The sequence below is a fragment of the Excalfactoria chinensis genome, chromosome 10 (genome assembly GCF_039878825.1).
Source record: "Excalfactoria chinensis isolate bCotChi1 chromosome 10, bCotChi1.hap2, whole genome shotgun sequence".
In the NCBI taxonomy this organism is placed as follows: Eukaryota; Metazoa; Chordata; class Aves; order Galliformes; family Phasianidae; genus Excalfactoria; species Excalfactoria chinensis.
This window is the reverse complement of record NC_092834.1, coordinates 11,557,674-11,577,745: the sequence shown is the minus strand read 5'-3', so window position 1 is coordinate 11,577,745 and position 20,072 is coordinate 11,557,674. Positions and strand designations below refer to the sequence as shown.

General features: G+C 35.3%; 1 protein-coding gene across 1 annotated transcript in view; it reads left to right on the top strand.

Moving 5' to 3' along the window:
- The window catches only part of WDR72 (WD repeat domain 72), a 97,396-nt gene that overhangs the window by 18,490 nt on the left and 58,834 nt on the right, over window positions 1–20,072 (top strand). Inside the window, exons 11-14 of the mRNA XM_072345101.1 lie at window positions 212–454; window positions 1,019–1,239; window positions 2,182–2,377; window positions 11,993–12,198. Coding sequence (XP_072201202.1) covers window positions 212–454; window positions 1,019–1,239; window positions 2,182–2,377; window positions 11,993–12,198 — 866 coding nt within the window. The remainder of the gene's footprint in view (window positions 1–211; window positions 455–1,018; window positions 1,240–2,181; window positions 2,378–11,992; window positions 12,199–20,072) is intronic.

Sequence of the window (20,072 nt, the reverse complement as noted above, 5' to 3'; positions counted from 1 at the left end):
TGATTCTACTTATGGCTGTTCATAGGTGGGTATATTTAAAATAAAGGATTTCAGTGAGATGATGTAACTTGTTGGATTGGCAGCTGCCAACTCCAACCTAAAAGTCCAGGAGGGATAAGTTTAAAAAATGGCTGTGAGATGAAAAATATGTTTTTGTTTTCTTATGAATTTAAACAAATAATGTTCCTGCTTTTTTCTCCCCACACTCTAGAAATTCCAATTTCAACAACATGGACTCTCCAGGATAATTTTAATAAAGCCCATTCAGTGGCAGAGGGCATTATAGATCATCTTTGTGAGTCTAAAGATGGAATTGAAAATGCAGTTGTGACTTCCTCCGTGTACATACCCAGTCTGGATAAGCTCGTGTGTGGATGTGAAAATGGGGAGATTTTCGTAACTCCAGGACTAGAAACTGCAAGAGCAAGACTTCTAGAAAATGTGGCTTTGAAAGGTAAGTTTTAACAATTTTGCTTAACTTTCTCAATGATGTACAGAAGACTTCATGCTTCTGACATTCCCTTCAGTCATCCATTTAAATGTTCCATGAAGGTGGAGGTGGGGCTCAAAGTCTGAACGAGGAAAATAGATTATGATAGTCTTTCCAGCCTCCCTGTAGGTGACTTATCAAATCACTACCAGAGTACTTTACACTGCTAGTCTTATGAAGGATGTGGGGATTGGAGTCAACTAGAGTTAGAGCTGTGGGATATGATAGAAGCAACAGTCATCTTTGTCATTTTCCCTCTCAAAGATAATTTCACTTCAGAAATTTAAAAAAAAAAAAAGATACTTTCTGCTGAGTGAAGGTCAGCATGTACAGCTTTGGTTCTCCCTTATGGAGTGTATGTGTCCAAAATTGTTTGATCTCATGTAAGAGGACACCTTGCTTAGAACTCCTTGAATGAGAATTTAGTTGTAAATATTCTTCTGAATCTCCTGATGTTTTACCGAATGTTTTATCGAATGTGGAGCCTCTATTTTTAAATAAGAGAAATAACTTACTGTGTTGTTTCAGGTAATCTACCTCATAAAGTTTTGAATGGTCATAGTAGCAGAGTTACATGTTTACTTTATCCACATGGTAATTCAGTAAGGTTTGATCCCAGCTGGCTGTTATCAGGGGGCCAGGATTCTACAGTGATCTGTTGGGACATATTTACTGGAAAAGTCTTGCACCGATTTATTTTGCAATCTGGTCCAGTGACAGAGCTATTGAGATCTCCAGAAAACTGCAGAGTAAGTAAAAAATATAATAAAAAGTATCTCAAATACAAGTACGTCCGCCCTGTGGCATTTTAATCCTTGATTTACAGTAGTAATCGAATCAATCAATTAATTGTTTTGTTTGAAAGTTGCTTTTAACTTTGGGGTGTAGATTTTGTTAACTTGCAATTTCAGTGGTACAGAAAAATGCTAAAATTGTGATGTATTTAATTGTAGTTCTTAACAGTACTCATCCTTTTTCATATCACAATTGTAAAATTATATTTGAATCTGACAAATCTTTAGTAATGTTATATTTAAATTCTTCATAAAGGGCTAGTTCAAGGTCTTAACACTTGTAAGGCTCTTGTGCAATTTTTCTGGAATCTAGATAAACTGTATTTTACCTGCTTGAATGATAATCCAGTTCATTTATGGGGCTGATGATATTTTCCATCAGGCAAATTCGTTCATATCACCAAAAATTACAAGAATGACAGAATCACAGGGATTAGAAGAGACCTCAAGAAATCATTGAGTCCAACCCCCTTGCTAAGGCAGTTACTTTACAGTAGGGTGCACAGCTGCGCATCCAGACAAGTATAGAATATCGCCATACAAGGAGACTCTACAACCTCTCTGGGAACCTGCTTCAGTGCTGTCACCCTTAATGTAAATATATTCTTCTGCATGACAGTACAGAAGTTCCAGTGTTCAACTTCTACTGCTTTGCCTGCCCAAATACTGGTGTCTAAACTATTCTTAAATTTGAAAAATCAGAACAGGATCTGGAGATCTGTTTTATAGCTTGCCTGCTAAAAATAACTTGGAGGCGTAGTCTGAAATAAAGCATTTTCCAATGTTATTATGTTCTGGGTAATAAATGACTAAATAACTTGTTCCAGCCTTATGACAATGATATCATGGTGACTTTTGTTGCAATATTGATAACAAAATTCTTAATCTGTTTTGCAGTTGCAATATCATAGTGTAGTGTGCTGTGTGTGCAGTGATCACTCAGTAGCAGTTCTACACCTTCAGAAGAAAGTCTGTCTCTTACATGCCAGAAAGCATCTGTTTCCTGTCAAGAAGATAAAATTTGACCCCATTGAAAATCTGCTAATTGTTGGGTGTGAAGATGATTCGGTTTATGTTTGGGAAATTGAAACAGGTAATGTCAGGTTATTTGTTCAATTTCTGTAAGTTATGTTTGTCTGTAACCTGCAGGTGACCAAAGAAGAAAAATGAACATCTTAGATTAATTAGGAAGGTTAAATTTCTATATGACAAGCTATACATAAGCTATTATATTAGTGATGTGCTCTGAACAGTATAGAAGTTTTAAGTCAGATTCTGATGACTGAATGATTAGCTGGTATTGCAGTGAATGGAACTCATTAATAAATACGATCATTTTTATAGAGACAATGGCATTTGAAGATGCTATCAGCCTCGAACTGTTCCATCTACATTCTTTGCCTCTTCTAAAACTGATGTTGAAAACAGTATGAAATTTAGGTGGGGGAAAATGTGATTTAGAATGTTTTCTTTGTTTAATGCACAACTAAGCAGGCCACTTCTCAAAGTCACATGAGTAGACCATTTCATAAAAAAGACCTTATAAAACATATAAAAACTTGACTCTGAGATGTCCCAAAAGGTCATTTAAATTTCACTGAAAATTTAGATGCATTTGAAACTGTAGTGGAGTTTGGCAACTTTTACTGTTCCTTATCAATCTGTTCTTATCATTGCTTTCATTTTAACTTGTTTTGCATCAGTTATTCTGTAGTACCTTTATATCATCATGCAATGACTAAAGCAGCCCAAGAAGTTGAGATGCTGGAAGAGAGATGACTATATCTCAGTTGCAATTTTATTCCAGTGCAATTAGATAATATCATACGAAAGTGCAGTGAAATATTTGTAAATCAGTGGGACTTAATACCATAGGATTATAGTGGTACCAAGAATGCAAAAAACAATATGCATTGAACTATCTCCCCTTTAGCCATGAAAATGATACTCATTTGACACAAAGTAAAATGGATGCTCACGTATCTTACATATTTTAAAAGGGTCAACATGATTAAAAATACTTTTAATTACTGTTTCTGTATCTTGTTGCCACTGGTATCAGGCTAGAATGGGGGCTGCAATTGCTACATTTAAGGAATGTCTGGAGCATAAGGGATGCAGTTATTTGCTGCAATTAGTTTGTATCAGCCTTATCTATTCTGTTCCACTTCTGCACTGGTAGCTAAGAAAATGCCATCTAAGCCTACCAGGATATACTGTACTTGCTTTAATGTAAATTAAATCTTTATTAGAGGAGAACATAAGAGGTCGTAGCATTGATCCTTGAAATTGGCCTGACCTAGATCAAGAGCTGTGTAGATACTTCAGTGTCACTCAGGCAGACGGAGTATTGTTTAGATGTATGAGAAAGATGTATCAAACGAAACTCAGCAGAAGCAAAGCCTTTTCTTACAGTTTTCATCTGTCCGTCTTTGAACTGACAGACACGTATGTACGACTTGTGGATTTGCTTACCTGCGAGTTCCTCGAAAGTTGGAGAATAGTCTCAGCAGTTGCTCTGTGCTCAAATTTCATAATGGATTTGAACATGGGACAGTTTTAGTAGTTTTCAAAAAAGTGGTTTGTTTGTTTTTCTCTTCTGACTATGCTGCTGGTTTCGTGACTGAGGCTTTGCCTCTAAATGGAAGTCCGCAGCGGACCCAATTTTTGTGTCAGCCTCATATATCACCGTTTGCAGTTTAAAAAGAATTCTGAACACTGTTATTGTACTAGAGATAATGGATAACTGGGAAAACAGCCAGTCTGCTTATAATTTGGGGATGTGAAATAAGGAATCTCTATGAATATTTCAGTATTTACCCTGCTGTGGAGTCAGCAGTAACTCTGTTGAATTAGACAAATGACTTCACAAAAGTTCAGATGTTTTTAGTACCTATGACGATTGTTCAGCTATACCATTTTAGCTTCAGAACTGTCTTATCTGGACAAATACTTAAGCAAATGAAAATTATATGTTAGAGTTTATCCTCCAAATTACAATGAGAGTGGCTGGCACTTCTTTCAAAGTTAATTCTGAAGTTAACACTTGCTAAAAAGCACCTTATATTTCTTTTGTTTCTTCTATGACATGGGAAAAACACAGTCACAGAGATTAAAATCTAACCCAGCATTTCTGTATGCAGCCTCTACCCATCTCTTGGTTAGTCAAAGTTTTTATTCTATCTCTAAGCATGATGGGTTGCCTGTATTATTCCAAATAGCCATTTCGGAATGGCATATGCTGAAATGCATTAAATGACAAGAGTATAGTTAACTTCAAGTGGAATTCCTCTAAACTATGGATGTGCATTTATGCTTATAAATATAAGCTCGTAACTAGCAGCTACTAGTTTAGGCTGTGTCTGTAATTTATAGGAGGAAGTAGGAGTAAGTAAAAGGGCTTATCTTTTCTCTGTTGACTACAAGAGGAGCACAAAGAAGGGGGAGTGAAAGGAAAGCAAATTGCTTGCTGCTACTATTACAGGTCCCTAATAAGAACTGAATCACATCCTAAGTACTTTGATTTACTGAATAAAGTGGAATTATTGTAAGTTTAAATGTTGCTGCTGAACGTGCATGTGGTTAGTGATACGGAAAATGAAATAGATGCTATGAGCTAGTATTTGTGTAGGCAAACATATTTTGCCTACATTTTAATATAAGGATATGGTAAATTCCCATTAAAGTAGAATATTTTCCATGACAATAAATATTGATCTAATAATACATATGGAATATTAATATAGCATGTGCACAGGGTATGTTCCAAACTTGTGTGCTAGAAGATGAATATGAAAATCAATAACAAATTTTGTTCTAATTAAAGTGTAGAATATTTCTTCCAGTAGCCACCACTTGAAGTCCACTTCAATAAGGAAATTAGCTGTAATCTATATTGCTCTTATGTTTTTCTGAGCAGTTGATTTATTTGAGATCTTTTTAAAAAGGTAATCGGTATAAGATGTAACAACAGGATCAGTGTTTTCTTTCTTGGTTTAAAAAATCGTGTGGAAACCTGCCAATGGAGCCACGTCTCTGTCTAATACATGCTGAGGGCAAGGAAATAGTAGGTAGACTTTAAAGAGGGATCTTTGTTTTAAGGTAGCAAAGCAATCCTCATTTATCAGAGGTAGGTTTAGTTTAAGTTTAATGTGATTTTATTCATCATTCTTGCATTATGTAACCTCTAGTAATTTACTGTATTTTATTCTGCCTTGCATGTCTTGCTTTATTTTATTGTTTAACTATGTGTCTATTGTGAATTTCAAATAGAATATATTTAAATCAGAAATTTGGTTCTGATATTATTAATAGTTATGGAGTAAATCTATGTTTCTGCTAATGGCAATGATTTTACTGCAGCTGCTTGTAATTATCACTGTTGGGAAATACAATTCATAAAGTAATGCTTGACTATTTTCTGTTCACAACTAAATTTACATCTGAAGCTGTTTGTGGATCTGTTATCTTTTACTTGTTTAATATTCTGTGCTATTCTATGTAGTATTAGTAAGCATTTGCCTTGTCAGATGTATATCTGTGAATATGCTCAAAGTCTGCTTGCTTATACAAAAACGACTTATTTTACTTTTTCTGATATCAGAACAAAAATCATTTGATATTCCCAATAATGATGTAAAACCGTTGTATTGCACATAATTTTGTCAATCACTTTGAAGCTATAAAGAATGGCCCTTATGAAACTGTGGCACAAATTTTAAGTGATGTGTTGCATTATTAGGAGTTCATTGAGGACTGACAGGCTTCTAGAGTTAGGGGTAGCATGGTTAGGTCGTGTTTGAGCTTGAAAATCTTAAAGCTCTTTTCTAACCTGAGCGATTCTAATGGCCCTTCTATCAGAGTGTTTTTTTCTACAACAGAATACTTTAGACAAGAACTGACTACTTTGAACAACTGCTCTTTGTTTGCCTTTTGTGTAAGCCTGTTATATAAGTAATATTTCAGAGGCTTTCTTTGCATGGTTCTCAATTACTGTCTTTGATTAAAAGACATCCTGAAAAGTTCGCTAATGCAGGTCTGAAAATGCCAAAGATGTTCAGCAGTTGGACTGTGTGACGTAAATCTAAATGCAAAAAATCATGGCAGTGTCTGCTAAGTCTGTTTTCCTCTATGTGATCCTTCAGAATACTCCGTGCTGAAGTTAAAGAAAAAATATCCTTTCATTAATAAATGGATTTCAGGAGGCTGAATTTCATTTGATCCATCCCATCTATGAAGGCTACCCTGAAAGTGATGCCATGTTATTATCCTGAACCACAGTGTCAGAAGTGGATTCTGGTGGGATGGCAGTAGAGGTTGAACCTTTCCATCAGTATGGTGTTACATTTTGTTGCTGTGCAATAGATGGCAGCAGAGGGACAGTTTAACAAAATGACATCTGCTTCATAAGCATTTCCAAGGCAAAGATGTGAGACTGCCATTTCTTCTGCATGGAGGAATTCACACACTGACATTCGTTGAGTCTTGCTGACTGTTGATGGAGACCGAGCAGTGCTGTCCGCACAGTGAGGCAGGGGGTGGTGCATGTCAGCAGTGACAGCAGCAATGTGAAAGGCAAGCCATGCTCTGAAAACCAGGTAGATTTTTGAGTGCAGCATGCAGGTTCTTGTTCTTAGTTGGCAAAAAAGCATAGCTAATAGTGGTGACTTTAAAAAATATAAGTAAATAAAAGGTGTTTTGTAGCTGAGAATGTGCTCTGTCAAGCAGTGTTATGCTCTTTGCATCTGCTCTAGGTTCCATGGAAATAAATAGGAGGTATTACTTTTGGAGCAACCTGTGTGTGTTTTTATACTATTTTTCTGATTTTTATTCATTTTTCTGATTCTATTAGAAAAGAAAATATATGGTTGGAAGTTTTTAAGTTGATAAAGGATGGAAAGGAGTGTCTGGACAGAAAATAAAGCAATGAGAAAAAGCTAATACTTGACCGGTGATGCTTGTTCTGAAGTGAGCTATTTTGATTTGTTTTGGCTACTAGGAAATTAAAAAAAAAAAAAAAAAAAAAAAAAAAAAAAAAAAAGATTTGTTCCTGACCACGTGTTGTTTTTGAATAAAATCAATTCTAAAACCATTTTTCATTCACACAGATTACTTATGCTGTAAGACTCAGTTGAGTTACTAGGTCACAGCAGCACTGCAATATTGAGGATGTCTTTTCAATACTTTGGCTGCGACAGTGAACAGAAAGCACTGGAGCCTGATGATATGACAGGTCATGTGATGCCAGTGAAAGCCTCGTCTTGAGGCAGCATAATATGCATGACCTCCTCAGTAAAAATGCATTATTCAATAAGAGCAGAATCCACAGAACTGCACACATAGCACTAACACCCAGAGACCCAATTTGTAGTACTTGGTCCAGAAGAAGAATAAGATGTTGTGATAGTCTCTAGCTAGTCACATCTGGTGGTCCAAAGCTGCCCAGGAGAATGAAATACTCCACTGTTGTCTGTTCAGGAGACTTGGTTGCCATGGTCACAGCCTGAGAGAGACTTTTCCTACATTTTGTGTGTATTATGGAGTCACAGCAGTAGTGATGCTGCTATGGAGAAAGCACTATCTTTTCTTATTCATCCATTGTTATTTTATACTTCCCAACACAAAATGTTTAGGTTTCTTTGTGTTTAAAATTCAAGCTTGGGACCTGTGTCGCTTATACTCTTTCCTACCACCTTGCTCTTTAACTTCCTTTTCCTTCAGAAGTGGAGTACATTTATCTAACAACTATTCCTAGAATAAACCACTTAGCTGCTGTATTCCTTTGACTGTGTATGGTGTGGTATATTCAGGTTCACCAGCAGCTAGCAAAGCCTGCTTTGAATATTTGAAGCTCCAAGACCAGATTTTACATTTGTTATAAAATTTAATATCAGACCCCTGAATTTTTTAATTTACTGAGGATTTATTTCTCACAATCTCTACCTTAATATTAAACATTTATTGTTATTTCACAGGGATGTTATAACAAGTCTTCAGTATTTAGTGAGTTGCATAGACAAAAGCATTATAGAAAACACAGGAAGATGTGGGACTTCTAGAAACAGATAGCAGAGAAAGCCAAGCTCTCTACACTTAAGAGAGAACTATTTTTATGGTGGATTTGGTTATCTTATGTTCTGAACATTGCAGGAAGTTGTTTGCATGCTTAGAGAGGCCAAAATAATATGAAATGAATAACTGTATTATTTCCAAATACATTAATATTTTCAAGCATGTTTACTCATGCAAGTCTAGTACAGATTGCATAATCCTTCCCTCGTCCTGTGTACACTTATTTTGGGAGCAGAACAGATACACTTAAATGTTATAGTGTTGGGAGCTTTGCAACTGGTGGGGGTTTTTGTGTGTGGTTTTTGAAGGGCTCATAGGTGGGTCTGACTTCAAAGATCTTAGAAACGGTGCTTTCCTTACAGTTAATATTTGCTTCTGTAACAATCTCTGTCACTGGCTGCAAATCCTGAGGCAGTCAATTAAAATGAGATATGAAAAGAAATTAAACCTTAGCTTTTTATTATTATTATTATTATTATTATTATTATTATTATTATTTTATTATTATTATTATTTCTCTCTGTGCATTATTACAGAATAATCTATGGCACTCAGTTGGGTTGTAGGGGACAAAGAATCAGTCTCATTGCTTTCTCCTGCCCTGAGTATAAAGACTCTTTGCCACATAAATAACTGAGGTGATGCTACAGTTAACAGAGATGGCTGAGCTTCGGAGAAATAATTTCTGATGAAGAAGTTTTATACACACAAACATGTGGTATGAGATCCCTCAATCCCAGTCCAATATTTTTTAGCAGGTGTTGCTGTTAGAACTTCAATGTTATGTGGTGTTTTTTCTTAGTAGCAGTGAAAAGGGAAATTCATGTTGTATTACTTGAGGCTACAAAGAATTCAAACTTAAGAGAAAAAACATTTCAGGATATAGTAGGTATTTAATACTTTATATCTTTCCCATGTTTTAGCTCATTTATTTATAGGAGACAGGTAATTACAGTTTAATTCTTAATTCCTATAGGAAATACATGGTACATAAGAGCTCATTTAAAATAGGAGGGCTGCTCCAAAAGTAATGCCTCCTTTTTTATTATGATGGTTTATGACATCGGAGGCAGATGCTGGTGGTCTGGCAGTAGATGTTGAACCTGTGCACTGGTATGCTGTTACATTCTGTTGCCATGTGACAGATGGCAGCAGAGAGGCAGTCTGACAGAAAGGTGCCTGATACAGAAGTACAGGTGAAGCAAAGGGGCTTAACTGAAATCCTCCATATGGGAAAATGGCAACCACTGACATTCATCAGTGTTTGTTGAACATTTCTGGAGACCAACCAGTGGATGTGAGCACAGTGAGGTGATGGGTGGTGACAGTGATATAAAAATCAAACAATGTTCTGGATGGCCATGCACATTTTTATGAGCGTGGTATGCTGGCTCTATGCAAGTATCACTATCAAAATTCATAGATAACAGTGGTGACTATTGAAAAATGTTTTGTGACTGAAAATTTCTGTCAAACGGTAATTCTGCATCTTTTTATCTTTTGTAGTTTTAATGTAAATAAATAGGAGACGTTACTTTTGTCATTCCTTGTGTTATGAATAACTGTTCCAATTGTGTATTGTTAAATGTTCTGCAATCTTCAGGTATTCAGACTGAAGTTTTGCCTCTAAAGTGTTATGAAAAATACTCAGGGAATCCTTCCAGTAAGGCCTTATCTAGCAGTGGGGTTGGAGTGAGAAGGTATCATGGACTGCTAGAATGGCTTAGGTTAGAAGAAATATTAAAGATCTTTTAGTTCCAATCCCTTTGCCACAGGCAGGGTTATAACCCACTGATCAGGCTGCCCAGGATCCTATTCAACCTGGCTCTGAATGCTTCCGAGGATGGGGTATCCACAGCCTCCTGGACAGCCTCTGCCAGGGCCCATCCACCTCTGAGTAAAGAATTTCTACCCAACATGTAATGTAAATCTCTCCGCTTTTAGTTGAAAGCTGTTTCCTTTTGTCATATTGCTACTAGAGTATGTAGAAAACCAGTCCTCCTATTTGAGTTCTCCTCAGGTACTGGAAAGCTGCCGCGAGGTCTCCCCAGAGTAAGCTAAAGAAGCCCAGCTCTTTATCTTTCTTCATAAGAGAGGTGCCTCAACTCTCTGATCCTCTCTGTGGCTCTTCAGATCTGCTCCAGCAGCTCTACATCCTTGTTGGTTTGAAGACCCCAGACTTGGGCACAGTGCTCCAGATGAGGACTCATGAGGGTATAGCACAGGGGAATAGTCCCCTTCCTCACCCTGTTGCCATCCCTCCTCTGACACAGCCCAGGATACTGTTGGCCTATCAGACCACAAGTGCATGCTGCTTCCTCGTGTTGTTTTACCTCTGACGGGACCATGAAGTTGTCCCACACAGGGCTGCTTTCAATGGACTCTTCTCCCAGTCTGTTCATGTATCTGGGATGGCCCTGATCAATGTGCAACACCTTGCACTTGGCCTTGTTGAACCTCATTATGTTCTTGGAAGCTCACTGTACAACGTGTAAAGAGGAAGAAAGAAAAGTCTAATTGGGAATGTAACCTAAAGGAGAGGGAATCAGAGCTAATCTGTGTGGCTTTCCTTCTACCTGACTGACCCACGAACAGTCTGGGGACCGTGGAAGAGATGTTCCACTGTCTTCAAACAAAATTAAACAATCTTACTCTATTTAGTAATGTCAGCCTCCTGCCCCATGGCTGCCTTAATAGCATTTAATTCCCTTGCACTAACTTAGGAAATCATATGAAGTGTGGAAAAATACAGCAAGAAGGAAATAGAATTAAATCACCTGTCAGAAGTTAATTAGTTTTAGGCCCAATGATTTTTTTCTTCTTCAATGGCTGTAATAAAAGAAGCCTAAGATAAAGAGCTGTCTTTCAGCATATGCTACATTTTTCCTGATTCATTCTCTGGTGTGAGTAAGGAAAATGTGGTAAGAATGAGAAGTAAAACTGAGGAAAGCATCTGGAGAGGAGTAATGACAAATTCTTCCAATTAGAGAAACAGGACTTAAATCTATTTATAATATGGATGAGATGCTTAAATGAATCAGATTCCTCATATCCACAGAAGTGAGAAAACTATCCTTAAACACTTGTATTTGTATTTGGGGCTTTCAGTCTAGATGTACTGTATTTGTTTATACCGTGTTTAAAATGTTTCAGAGGGAAAAAGGGGAAAAAAACGAGCTTTCCCTTGCTGTTTGTAATTGAGAACGCTAGAGGACAGCACTAAAATATTACATAAGTATTACTGTTTACAATGTTAATTACGTACACAGTGAAGATTTTATTGGAAGAAGACAAATGACAGTTCTGAACAAGTGGTATTCTAACATTTCTTTTCTCCTCTGACTTCATACATCATACAGAATATCCTAAGTTTCCTGAAGCTTAAGGTATTTGTTGCAGTCTCTTCTAAAGAAGTTAAGTCTTTGGGTTTTTGAATGTAGTAATGCAGTGAAATAGAACTTGGATTTCTAAGATCCAGAGAGTAAGAACTTAGTTGGCTTATCTGTAAGTGTAGCTTCATGACTTTCATGCTCCTGTGAAATATACAAAGTGAAATTTAAACTTCCATGTTAGATGCTATAGTTCCTAAAAAAAAAAAATTAAAAAAAAAAAAAAATTACAACTTGTGTTTCTATAGGTACCCTGGAACGACATGAAACAGGTGAAATAGCAAAAGCCATCCTTTCTTCCATTGAAGATTCAGAATACTTAGTGGCGGATTCTCTACGTCCTGTATCTCAGGAGTCAAAAAGAAATAAAAATTTTCAATACAAATCCTCCAGCTCTTATAAGCGTGGTACGATCTCTTACAACCTTACTCAGACAGAAAAATCTTCAGATAAGGTAAGGATGAAAATTAATGTGTGAGCAAATTATTGTGATCCAAGTTCTTTATACTTTCACTGTTCCCATGTAGTACTGCATTTGTGTTGTGTAGACTTGATTTTACGTTTGTAAAGCCTTGCACCTATTTGTCCAGTACTGTTATATAGAACAAATTGCTGAGCATATTTCCTTGCAATCCAAACTTAAGACTGCATCTGTGAGCCATGCCCTCAGAACTATTGCATGTGCCAATTCAGGTGGATGATTCTTGGGAAAAGTTTCACGTGTCTTCCACATAGCTCTTTTACAGAGGTACAGATTTCTTTTGTTATCCAGTGGTAGATTTTATTTGGTGTTTGTTTTGTTAACTGCGGAGAACAGAGTGAAAGTGCCTTTCATTTAAGTTGGTGCAATTAACTTGGCACTTTTTATTTCTTAAAATAATAATAATAATAATAATATTGTTCATTGTGTGAGATATTGGGCCACAAATGTATATATCAGCCTTCAGGAGTGATTTAGCCAGAAAAAATACCTAGCTTTAACTAACAATTCTTCACTGATGTCATTAGCTAAATTACTGAGACTGCTCGAAAAGTTACACTCGTGTTTTGTTGTTTTTAAGCAATAGTTGGAAACGCCTTACTGTAACTACTATTAATGTACGATTTAATCTGAGAAAACTATTACAAAGATACTAGAAAATGAGAAACAAAGTTGAAGGTGCAATACTGATTGTTTATTTATTGCTTAAATATGTGTATTTTTAATTGGTATTGTAGATATTTAGAAAAGCTGTATTTGATCAATGTAAAAACCAGATTGTTACACAACCTTGGTTTTGTTGCAGTCTCAAATAAGATGTGTATAACCCTTATTCAGACTGAAAGATGAAGGTTAATACTTTGTTTCTGACACCTAGTTTGTCAGAGTTGAATATATTTAACTGAATTCTTGATACAAAGGGATCTTAAGAATGGGGCTTCAGTGTTGCTTGTTCAAATGTAGTCCTTCTTAGTTACTAGTTTCTTTTTTTTCAGAACGGCTTTTCCCTGCAATAAAACAGAGGAAGCCACTGAACACAGATCATAAATACCTTCCCATAAACACGGGAAGATGACAAATGTTTAACTTTGACTCATACGTGGAAACAGCTTTCTGAATGGTGCCTGGCCTTTTCCTACCTCCTTTATATAGTGTTAAACAAAATACTGGATTTTCCAGAAATCAGTTTGATAAGGGATAGCTTAATCCAAGTCCTTATTGTAAACTTTCTCTTCTGGTCTTTTTCCTAATTCTCCTTACAATTTAAATATGCCTTTGAGTTTATAATTGTTCAACTCTTTATATTTCTCTTTGACCTTTTACTAACCTTAGTCTGATTTCTAAAGTTCTTTTTGATCCCATTTTCTGAAAAGTCTTATTAAAGCATAATCCTGCTGAGCATGTTGTGGGGGCAGATGGTGTGCTAGTTGGCCATTGACACAGAATCTGATCTCACTGTTACTTTAGTTAAAGGAATAATTTCTTCTAGCTTTTTCAAAGAGAAATAACAAAGTTATAATAGATGTCTTTGGAGCAGAGTTTTGGCCATACATATTACATTTCAATTTTCAAATTGCATGAGTTTAACAAAGTGTTTAAGAAAAAGGATGTGCTGTTCATGGAATATGGGAAAGTAGTTTCTGGCAAATTGTGAAGTGAGGAGTTTAATGTACTTTGTGGATTACTGTGATTTTAAATTTAAAGTAATGTCACAAGAGGTGACAGAGTTGTAATAATTTATAGCACTCTTCTTGATCAGGCATGTGTCTTGACTGCTCTGATTCTGCAATGAAATATTCCATTTTCATCCTTCAACTTTGTTCATTAGTTATCTTGTCCTAATAAAAACTCCTTGAGAGAATATTATTGATGGCTCTTAAACTTTCCTATGATTGACAGCATACCTTTCTTTTCTTTCACCTTCTGTTTTCTTTTGTCCTTACAGTCATGTTAGTCTAATTCTCTAACAAATAAATGTCTGTACTTGGAGAAACAACATTCATCAAAAATCTGGACTCATTGCATCCAGCATTTCATCTCACCTCCATCCCTGTTAGACCAGATTCTGTAGATTAGTGTGGGAGATGCTGGTGCCTAAATGCATAGGGTGTAGCCAACTTGGGAAGAGAATAACAATTAAGTGAACAATGGAGATCTGCTTAATGTGTTATTCTAGAAATCTGGTATGGTCTGCACAAAGGGACCATGTGGCTTTTTATACTTGAAGCTGTTTTGTTATGAAATCCAAACCAAGGCTTCTTAAGACAAAAGACATTTTTTCATAGTTCTTGATCTAGAAACTTTTTTCTTTATTTTTCTTTTTTTTTTTCTTTTTTTTTCTTTTCTTTTTTTTTTCTTTTTTTTTTCCCAAGTATTTTGTATTGACTCTTTTGAATCGCAGCTTTTCTATGCCTTTAAATATTTTCTTGAAAATATTTCATGAAGCTAGCAGAAGTTCTGTGAGTATAAGTGAGTTCAACAACTTCAAACCGCATTGTATATAATGTCCTCTCAGATTAAACTATTGTGAAAATCTAAGATGCTTTAATATGCATGTATGCATCCAATATTTCATTAGATTCTCTGGCAAAATGTGTAATAGAACGTTAACATGCTGAACTGATGACAACATTCCAATTTCATCAAAAACAAACAAAAATTTCACTTCAGCCTCCTTAAAATTTCAGTTTCAGGAGACTTATGCAACAGAAAATGTTAGGATTCCATCTACTCTGTAAGGTTGGTATTATGTTTGTAAGAAATCATTACTTTTTATGATGATCCACATGAAGTCCATAGGCAAGATTAATATTTATTACATTGTTTTATCATTAATAACATATTTAAGAAAATACAAAAAAAAAAAAAAAAAACAAAAAAAAAAAACCACACACATCTGCAAGACAATGGTCTCTTTCTTCCATGCTAAGAAAAATATCCTCACATAGCAGCCCAGCTTCAAAGGCTTTCTTTCAAAACATTTGTCATCATGTGAATCACAGATACAAAGGCAGAATGCTTTGATTTCATGGTGTTTTGACCATTTTAATTCTCTTATTGTGCTGCACGTGCCAGTGGGAGTACCAATAACAGATGAGTGTGACAAATGCAGTTAACGCAAGATCCATATTAGTATTGTCAAATACCCTAGATATATTTAAACAGATTTTAATTATTTTCAATGTCAAAAGACCCAAAATATATAGTTTAATAGTTCTTCAAGAAAGCTGTACTTAGTATGTGAATGTAAAAATCTCTCATAAAATGAAACTTCTATGTTGGCCTTAGTCATTGACATAGGGTATTCATCAAGTCAGCAATTTGTGTGGCAAAGTGCCATTTGAATAGTGTATTGTTAGAATACTTATGGTCCACTTGACAAGGGTTCTTGCTGTAAATAGTGCAATTTGACTCCAGCTGTTAAAGAGTGGCTTTGACAGCAGCCAAATAGAATGGAGATGCTTTACTGCACCGCAGAAAAATCAATATTGGGTTCTTGTTCATAGTAACCTGTTTTTTCTTTTTTTTTCTGCGGATTTATAGAAGACTATCTAGAATGCATTTTTGGAAGTTTAAATATTATTTTAAGAGTCTGTTCTAATTTCAAATTAAAATTAGTGATAAATAGTGAGCCAAAAAAAAAATAAAAATAGAGAGAGAGAGAGAGAAAATACTTTGTGAATTTATGCATACAGTGTAGTAACAGCATTATTTTAACTCCAGCTTATTGTGGATAGATATTAGGATGTTGATGCATAAGTTATGTAACTAATGACAAAAAGTCTTTCCTTCTTTGTGTTGTTTTTAATGATCCTACAATATCCCTGTCATTTTTCTGTTGTGTTTTTGTTTGTTTGTTTGTTTGTTTTGTTTTGTTTTTTGTTCTTGTTGTTGTTGCTTTGTTGGTTTTTTAAAGGATTTCTTTTTTGTTCATTCTGTAACAACCCCCACAGATGCTGACAATCTGTAGCGCCATTGTAGATTTTCCTGAAGCGAAGTCTTGCTGGTGCTGAACAGTTTTCCAGTAGTATTCAGTGACATAAGGTTGCTATGATACCTGGCCAGTAGCAATAGGTATTGAATCTCTGGTCTTAATTACAATAGACTACGTACTAGATTGTGTGCTTGTGGTGTATGTATGGAACTAGCTGTCATTGTAGCTTTAAATCAGTTATTCTAGAAAACGGAACTAAGTATTTAAAAAAGAAAAAAAAAATATTTTTTTAAACAGCTCACTTTATGTGAATCTGTTAAATCTTCACGTAAATTTGAATGGAATCAATTTTCCTGATGTTCCATGAACATTTAACATTAAAAAATTTTCCAGCTTTTCATTTGGAATAGTTTGGATATAAATCTGTTATCATGTGTTGCTATTTTCAGAGCATGGCTAAATAATGTGATTAGAGCTTCCTTTAGGTAAAGAAATAGGAAGAAGAGGGGCTTCTACAATTTGAGAAATCATTGCTAAGTCAAATTCCATTGAAACCCTTGATCTGCTGAATTACACTATTGAAGTCTATTGAAGTCTAGCTAGACTAGAAAGAAAAGTGCTTTTTAAGATCATTTCCATAGCTGTGTATGTCAGATGAGAAAGACAGCGATGGGGGAGAAATACATTTATGTAGGAAAATTTATGGAAATATTTATCACTTGATATATTTCACTTGACGTTTCCTTAAAATGTGAATCTTTGAGCACATAGCCACTAGAGAATGGTGCAGAGTCAAAATATCTTAAGTGTCTACACAATATCCATAAGGAGTCATTGGGCTTATGCAACTTTTAGAAGTAATTATAACTGGAGTAATGTACCAGTTACAATAACAATTCCAAAATGCATTTCAAATTCAGGTATTTCACATACCTAATATTTATTTTGAAGAACTTCTCATTCAGTTATGTAATAGCACATATATTCTGTTTTAAACAAAATATGTGTAAGCAGGATGCCTATGAAACAAAAGTATTTCCTCAGAAGAAAGTTGGTATTTTTATATCATTACTGAAAACGGTATGCAGTAAAATGTACAGAAATAATAAATAATGAACTACGTTATGTTGCCTAGAATAAGCAAGACATCACCAGGATGGAACAACAGCAGTTTAAAATTTAACAAGTTAAATTTTTCCAATGTGAAAACTGATAGAGAAATGGAAGTGAGATATAAGCACAAATACCAAATATTACTTTTCAAATATGAACTTGGATACTGTAAACTGTGGAACCTTAGATTTGTATTCTTTTATTTCATTTTGATGTTTAGGGTGGTATCATCAGAGATATGGATCTTTGATCACTTTAAATTAACTATTAACACCAAAGCAGAACCATGTGGGAGAATGCTGGTAACAGGAAAGGGGTAATTTTTCATTCGGTTTTTCATAGATTTGTGTTCAGAAGCTATATATAATAGTATATTATTTAAATGTAACAGTGAAATGAGCAAAGAAACAAAGATCTATATATGGATTAACCATAATGCAGATGCAGAGCATTTCAGCACCATGTTTCCTGTGAAACATGCAGTGGGGCCAATATGGCAACACAACTACAGTGAAGGAATCCCTTCAGAATTATTAGTTCAAACAGGTGACAGTCAAAGGGCATAATGATCCTTAGAGAGAGCAATAGCTTGGACCACATGCCAGCTTTGCTAAAAGTTACTGCAGTTTTCCGAGCTCCTCTACCAAGTTGTGAATTCATTGATTTTGGTATTTTCTCTAGTCATTGCCACAAATCGGAATAAAAAGAAAGGCTACCATTGTGATAGCATAGCATATTTTACTTGTACAGATGTGGATAGCAAGCAACACAGACAGGCCTTTGTTGAAGTGCATTCCTTCATCAGTTCAAAACAGTGGTGACTTTTTTTAGAAATACATTGACAGCATAAATGTAATGATGGAACTAGGCCTTGCAAAATGACTTCTGAAACCAATACCAAATGTTACTCTTCAATAAACAACTTGCTGTCTTCCAGTTTACTTCTGATAAATAGTTCATTTCTGCTAATTATCAGAGATTTAAGTGCTAAATTGTGGTTCAATTGAAAAACAGCAGAAACAACAAAGAAGCAACACCAGTGCTTACATTTCTGTTCTTCTTCATTTTTCTACATTTTAATACTCAAATCTAAATTTATTCAGTTCTGTTCTTTCAATAGTTCTCAGAAAGATGAATCAACAAACCAGCTATGTTCTCTATAATTTTCAAAGATTGTTCCCTTGAAAACCTCTGCAATACTACTGCTTTCAGTAAGATTAAACAATTGTCAAAGAAATAACTGTATGATAGCTAGGGGTACAGGGATGTAGCTGCTATTCTGATACCTCCCAGAAAAGTCCACTAAAAGTATAGAATTTTGAAGTCTAGTCTGTATTTTCATATGTTTTTAAGAATGACACTTTCAAGGCTAGACTGCAGTATACTACTTAACTGCAAAATTACAGGGGAAAGTCACTTGCTTAGAATTTGATCTACTAGATCTATGTAGGTAAATTTTATTTTTAGAATCCAGTATGGCAACAGCAGATGAGGCAAAGACATTATCCCAGCTGGAGTCAGCAGCTAGCATTGTATTGGTAGCTTAATTTCTACATACTTGAGTTATTCTTGGAACAAAGCAATATTCCCATGTTGTTTTAATCTCCTTCCTTAGTTATGTTGGCAGTTTCTCTGCCCAGCATTATTTTCACAAATATTTGGGTGTTCATTCAGTAAATAATTCAGTACAATAATTCCCAAATGCAAGCATTGTGTCTGTGGATTATCATGGCATTGTTTTGTCCAGTTGATTATGTAGGAACTACAGTGGATGTTCCATGTTACAGTTTTCCTTCCTAAGTCCTGAGTAATGCAAAGAAAGTTTTTACTGCCACCCATCTCTGAAATCTATTCGTTTCTAGAGTTGCATCAGTTTTTGTTAGAAAATTTACTTCTACATTTGTACATTAAGATGTTGACATAATTTATGTAAATACTAATAAGTCTTCCTTTAAAGAAAGAATCTCATACTTTCCTTCCATCTAAGATTGTCATGGCTCAGAGACTGTCCACATAGAAGGTGGATCTTATTTTGAGGTGAATGGGTCCTCCGTTCATTTTGACGTTCTTTCTATAATAAAAATCTGAGAGCCTTTGTTAAAGGTACTAAAAGGGTAAATGATACTGAAAATTATGTATGTCCTTCTCAAGAGTACCCTGTTTGATAAATATAGTAACACCTCTAGTTTGTGTGATCCTCTGTGCACGAAGACAGCATTGCTTTGCAGAAGGTAGTTCTGCTCTGTCTGTGCAAAATTTAGGTGTCTATAGAAAATTACAGCAGTTAACTAAACTGAAGGGATCCTTAAGCAGGGTACGCACGGGAGTGTGTATGTACAGACTGTCTGTAGGAGATGTATTGGGATAGAAGGCATTTCTTGCCTATTAATGTGGAGGTGAAAGAGCAACTGAGGATTTTCATCCTTCATCTCTGGGCAGACTTTTAGAGATGTTATATGTTTAAGAGCTGTTTTAGTTGCACACCTATAATTTGCAGCTTTTTTGACCAACAGCATCTTTGCCCATATCGTGGATTTCTCATCAATTCACCAAAGCTAAGAGAAAAACCAAACCTGCATATTTACAGAGTTCATCATTAGTAAGACTGCTTGGAACTGTTGATTGAATTCAGATTGGTCTTGAAATAAAACAAGAAAATGTTTTAAAGTAGTATTCGTACTAAACATAAATGACACTAGCAGAACATGCAAGTCAGAACTTTACTTCCTGAGTGATTGTTGTCCTGAAAACAGAAGCAGCATGAAAATAAGAAGAAACCTTCCAATTTAATCCAATTTAA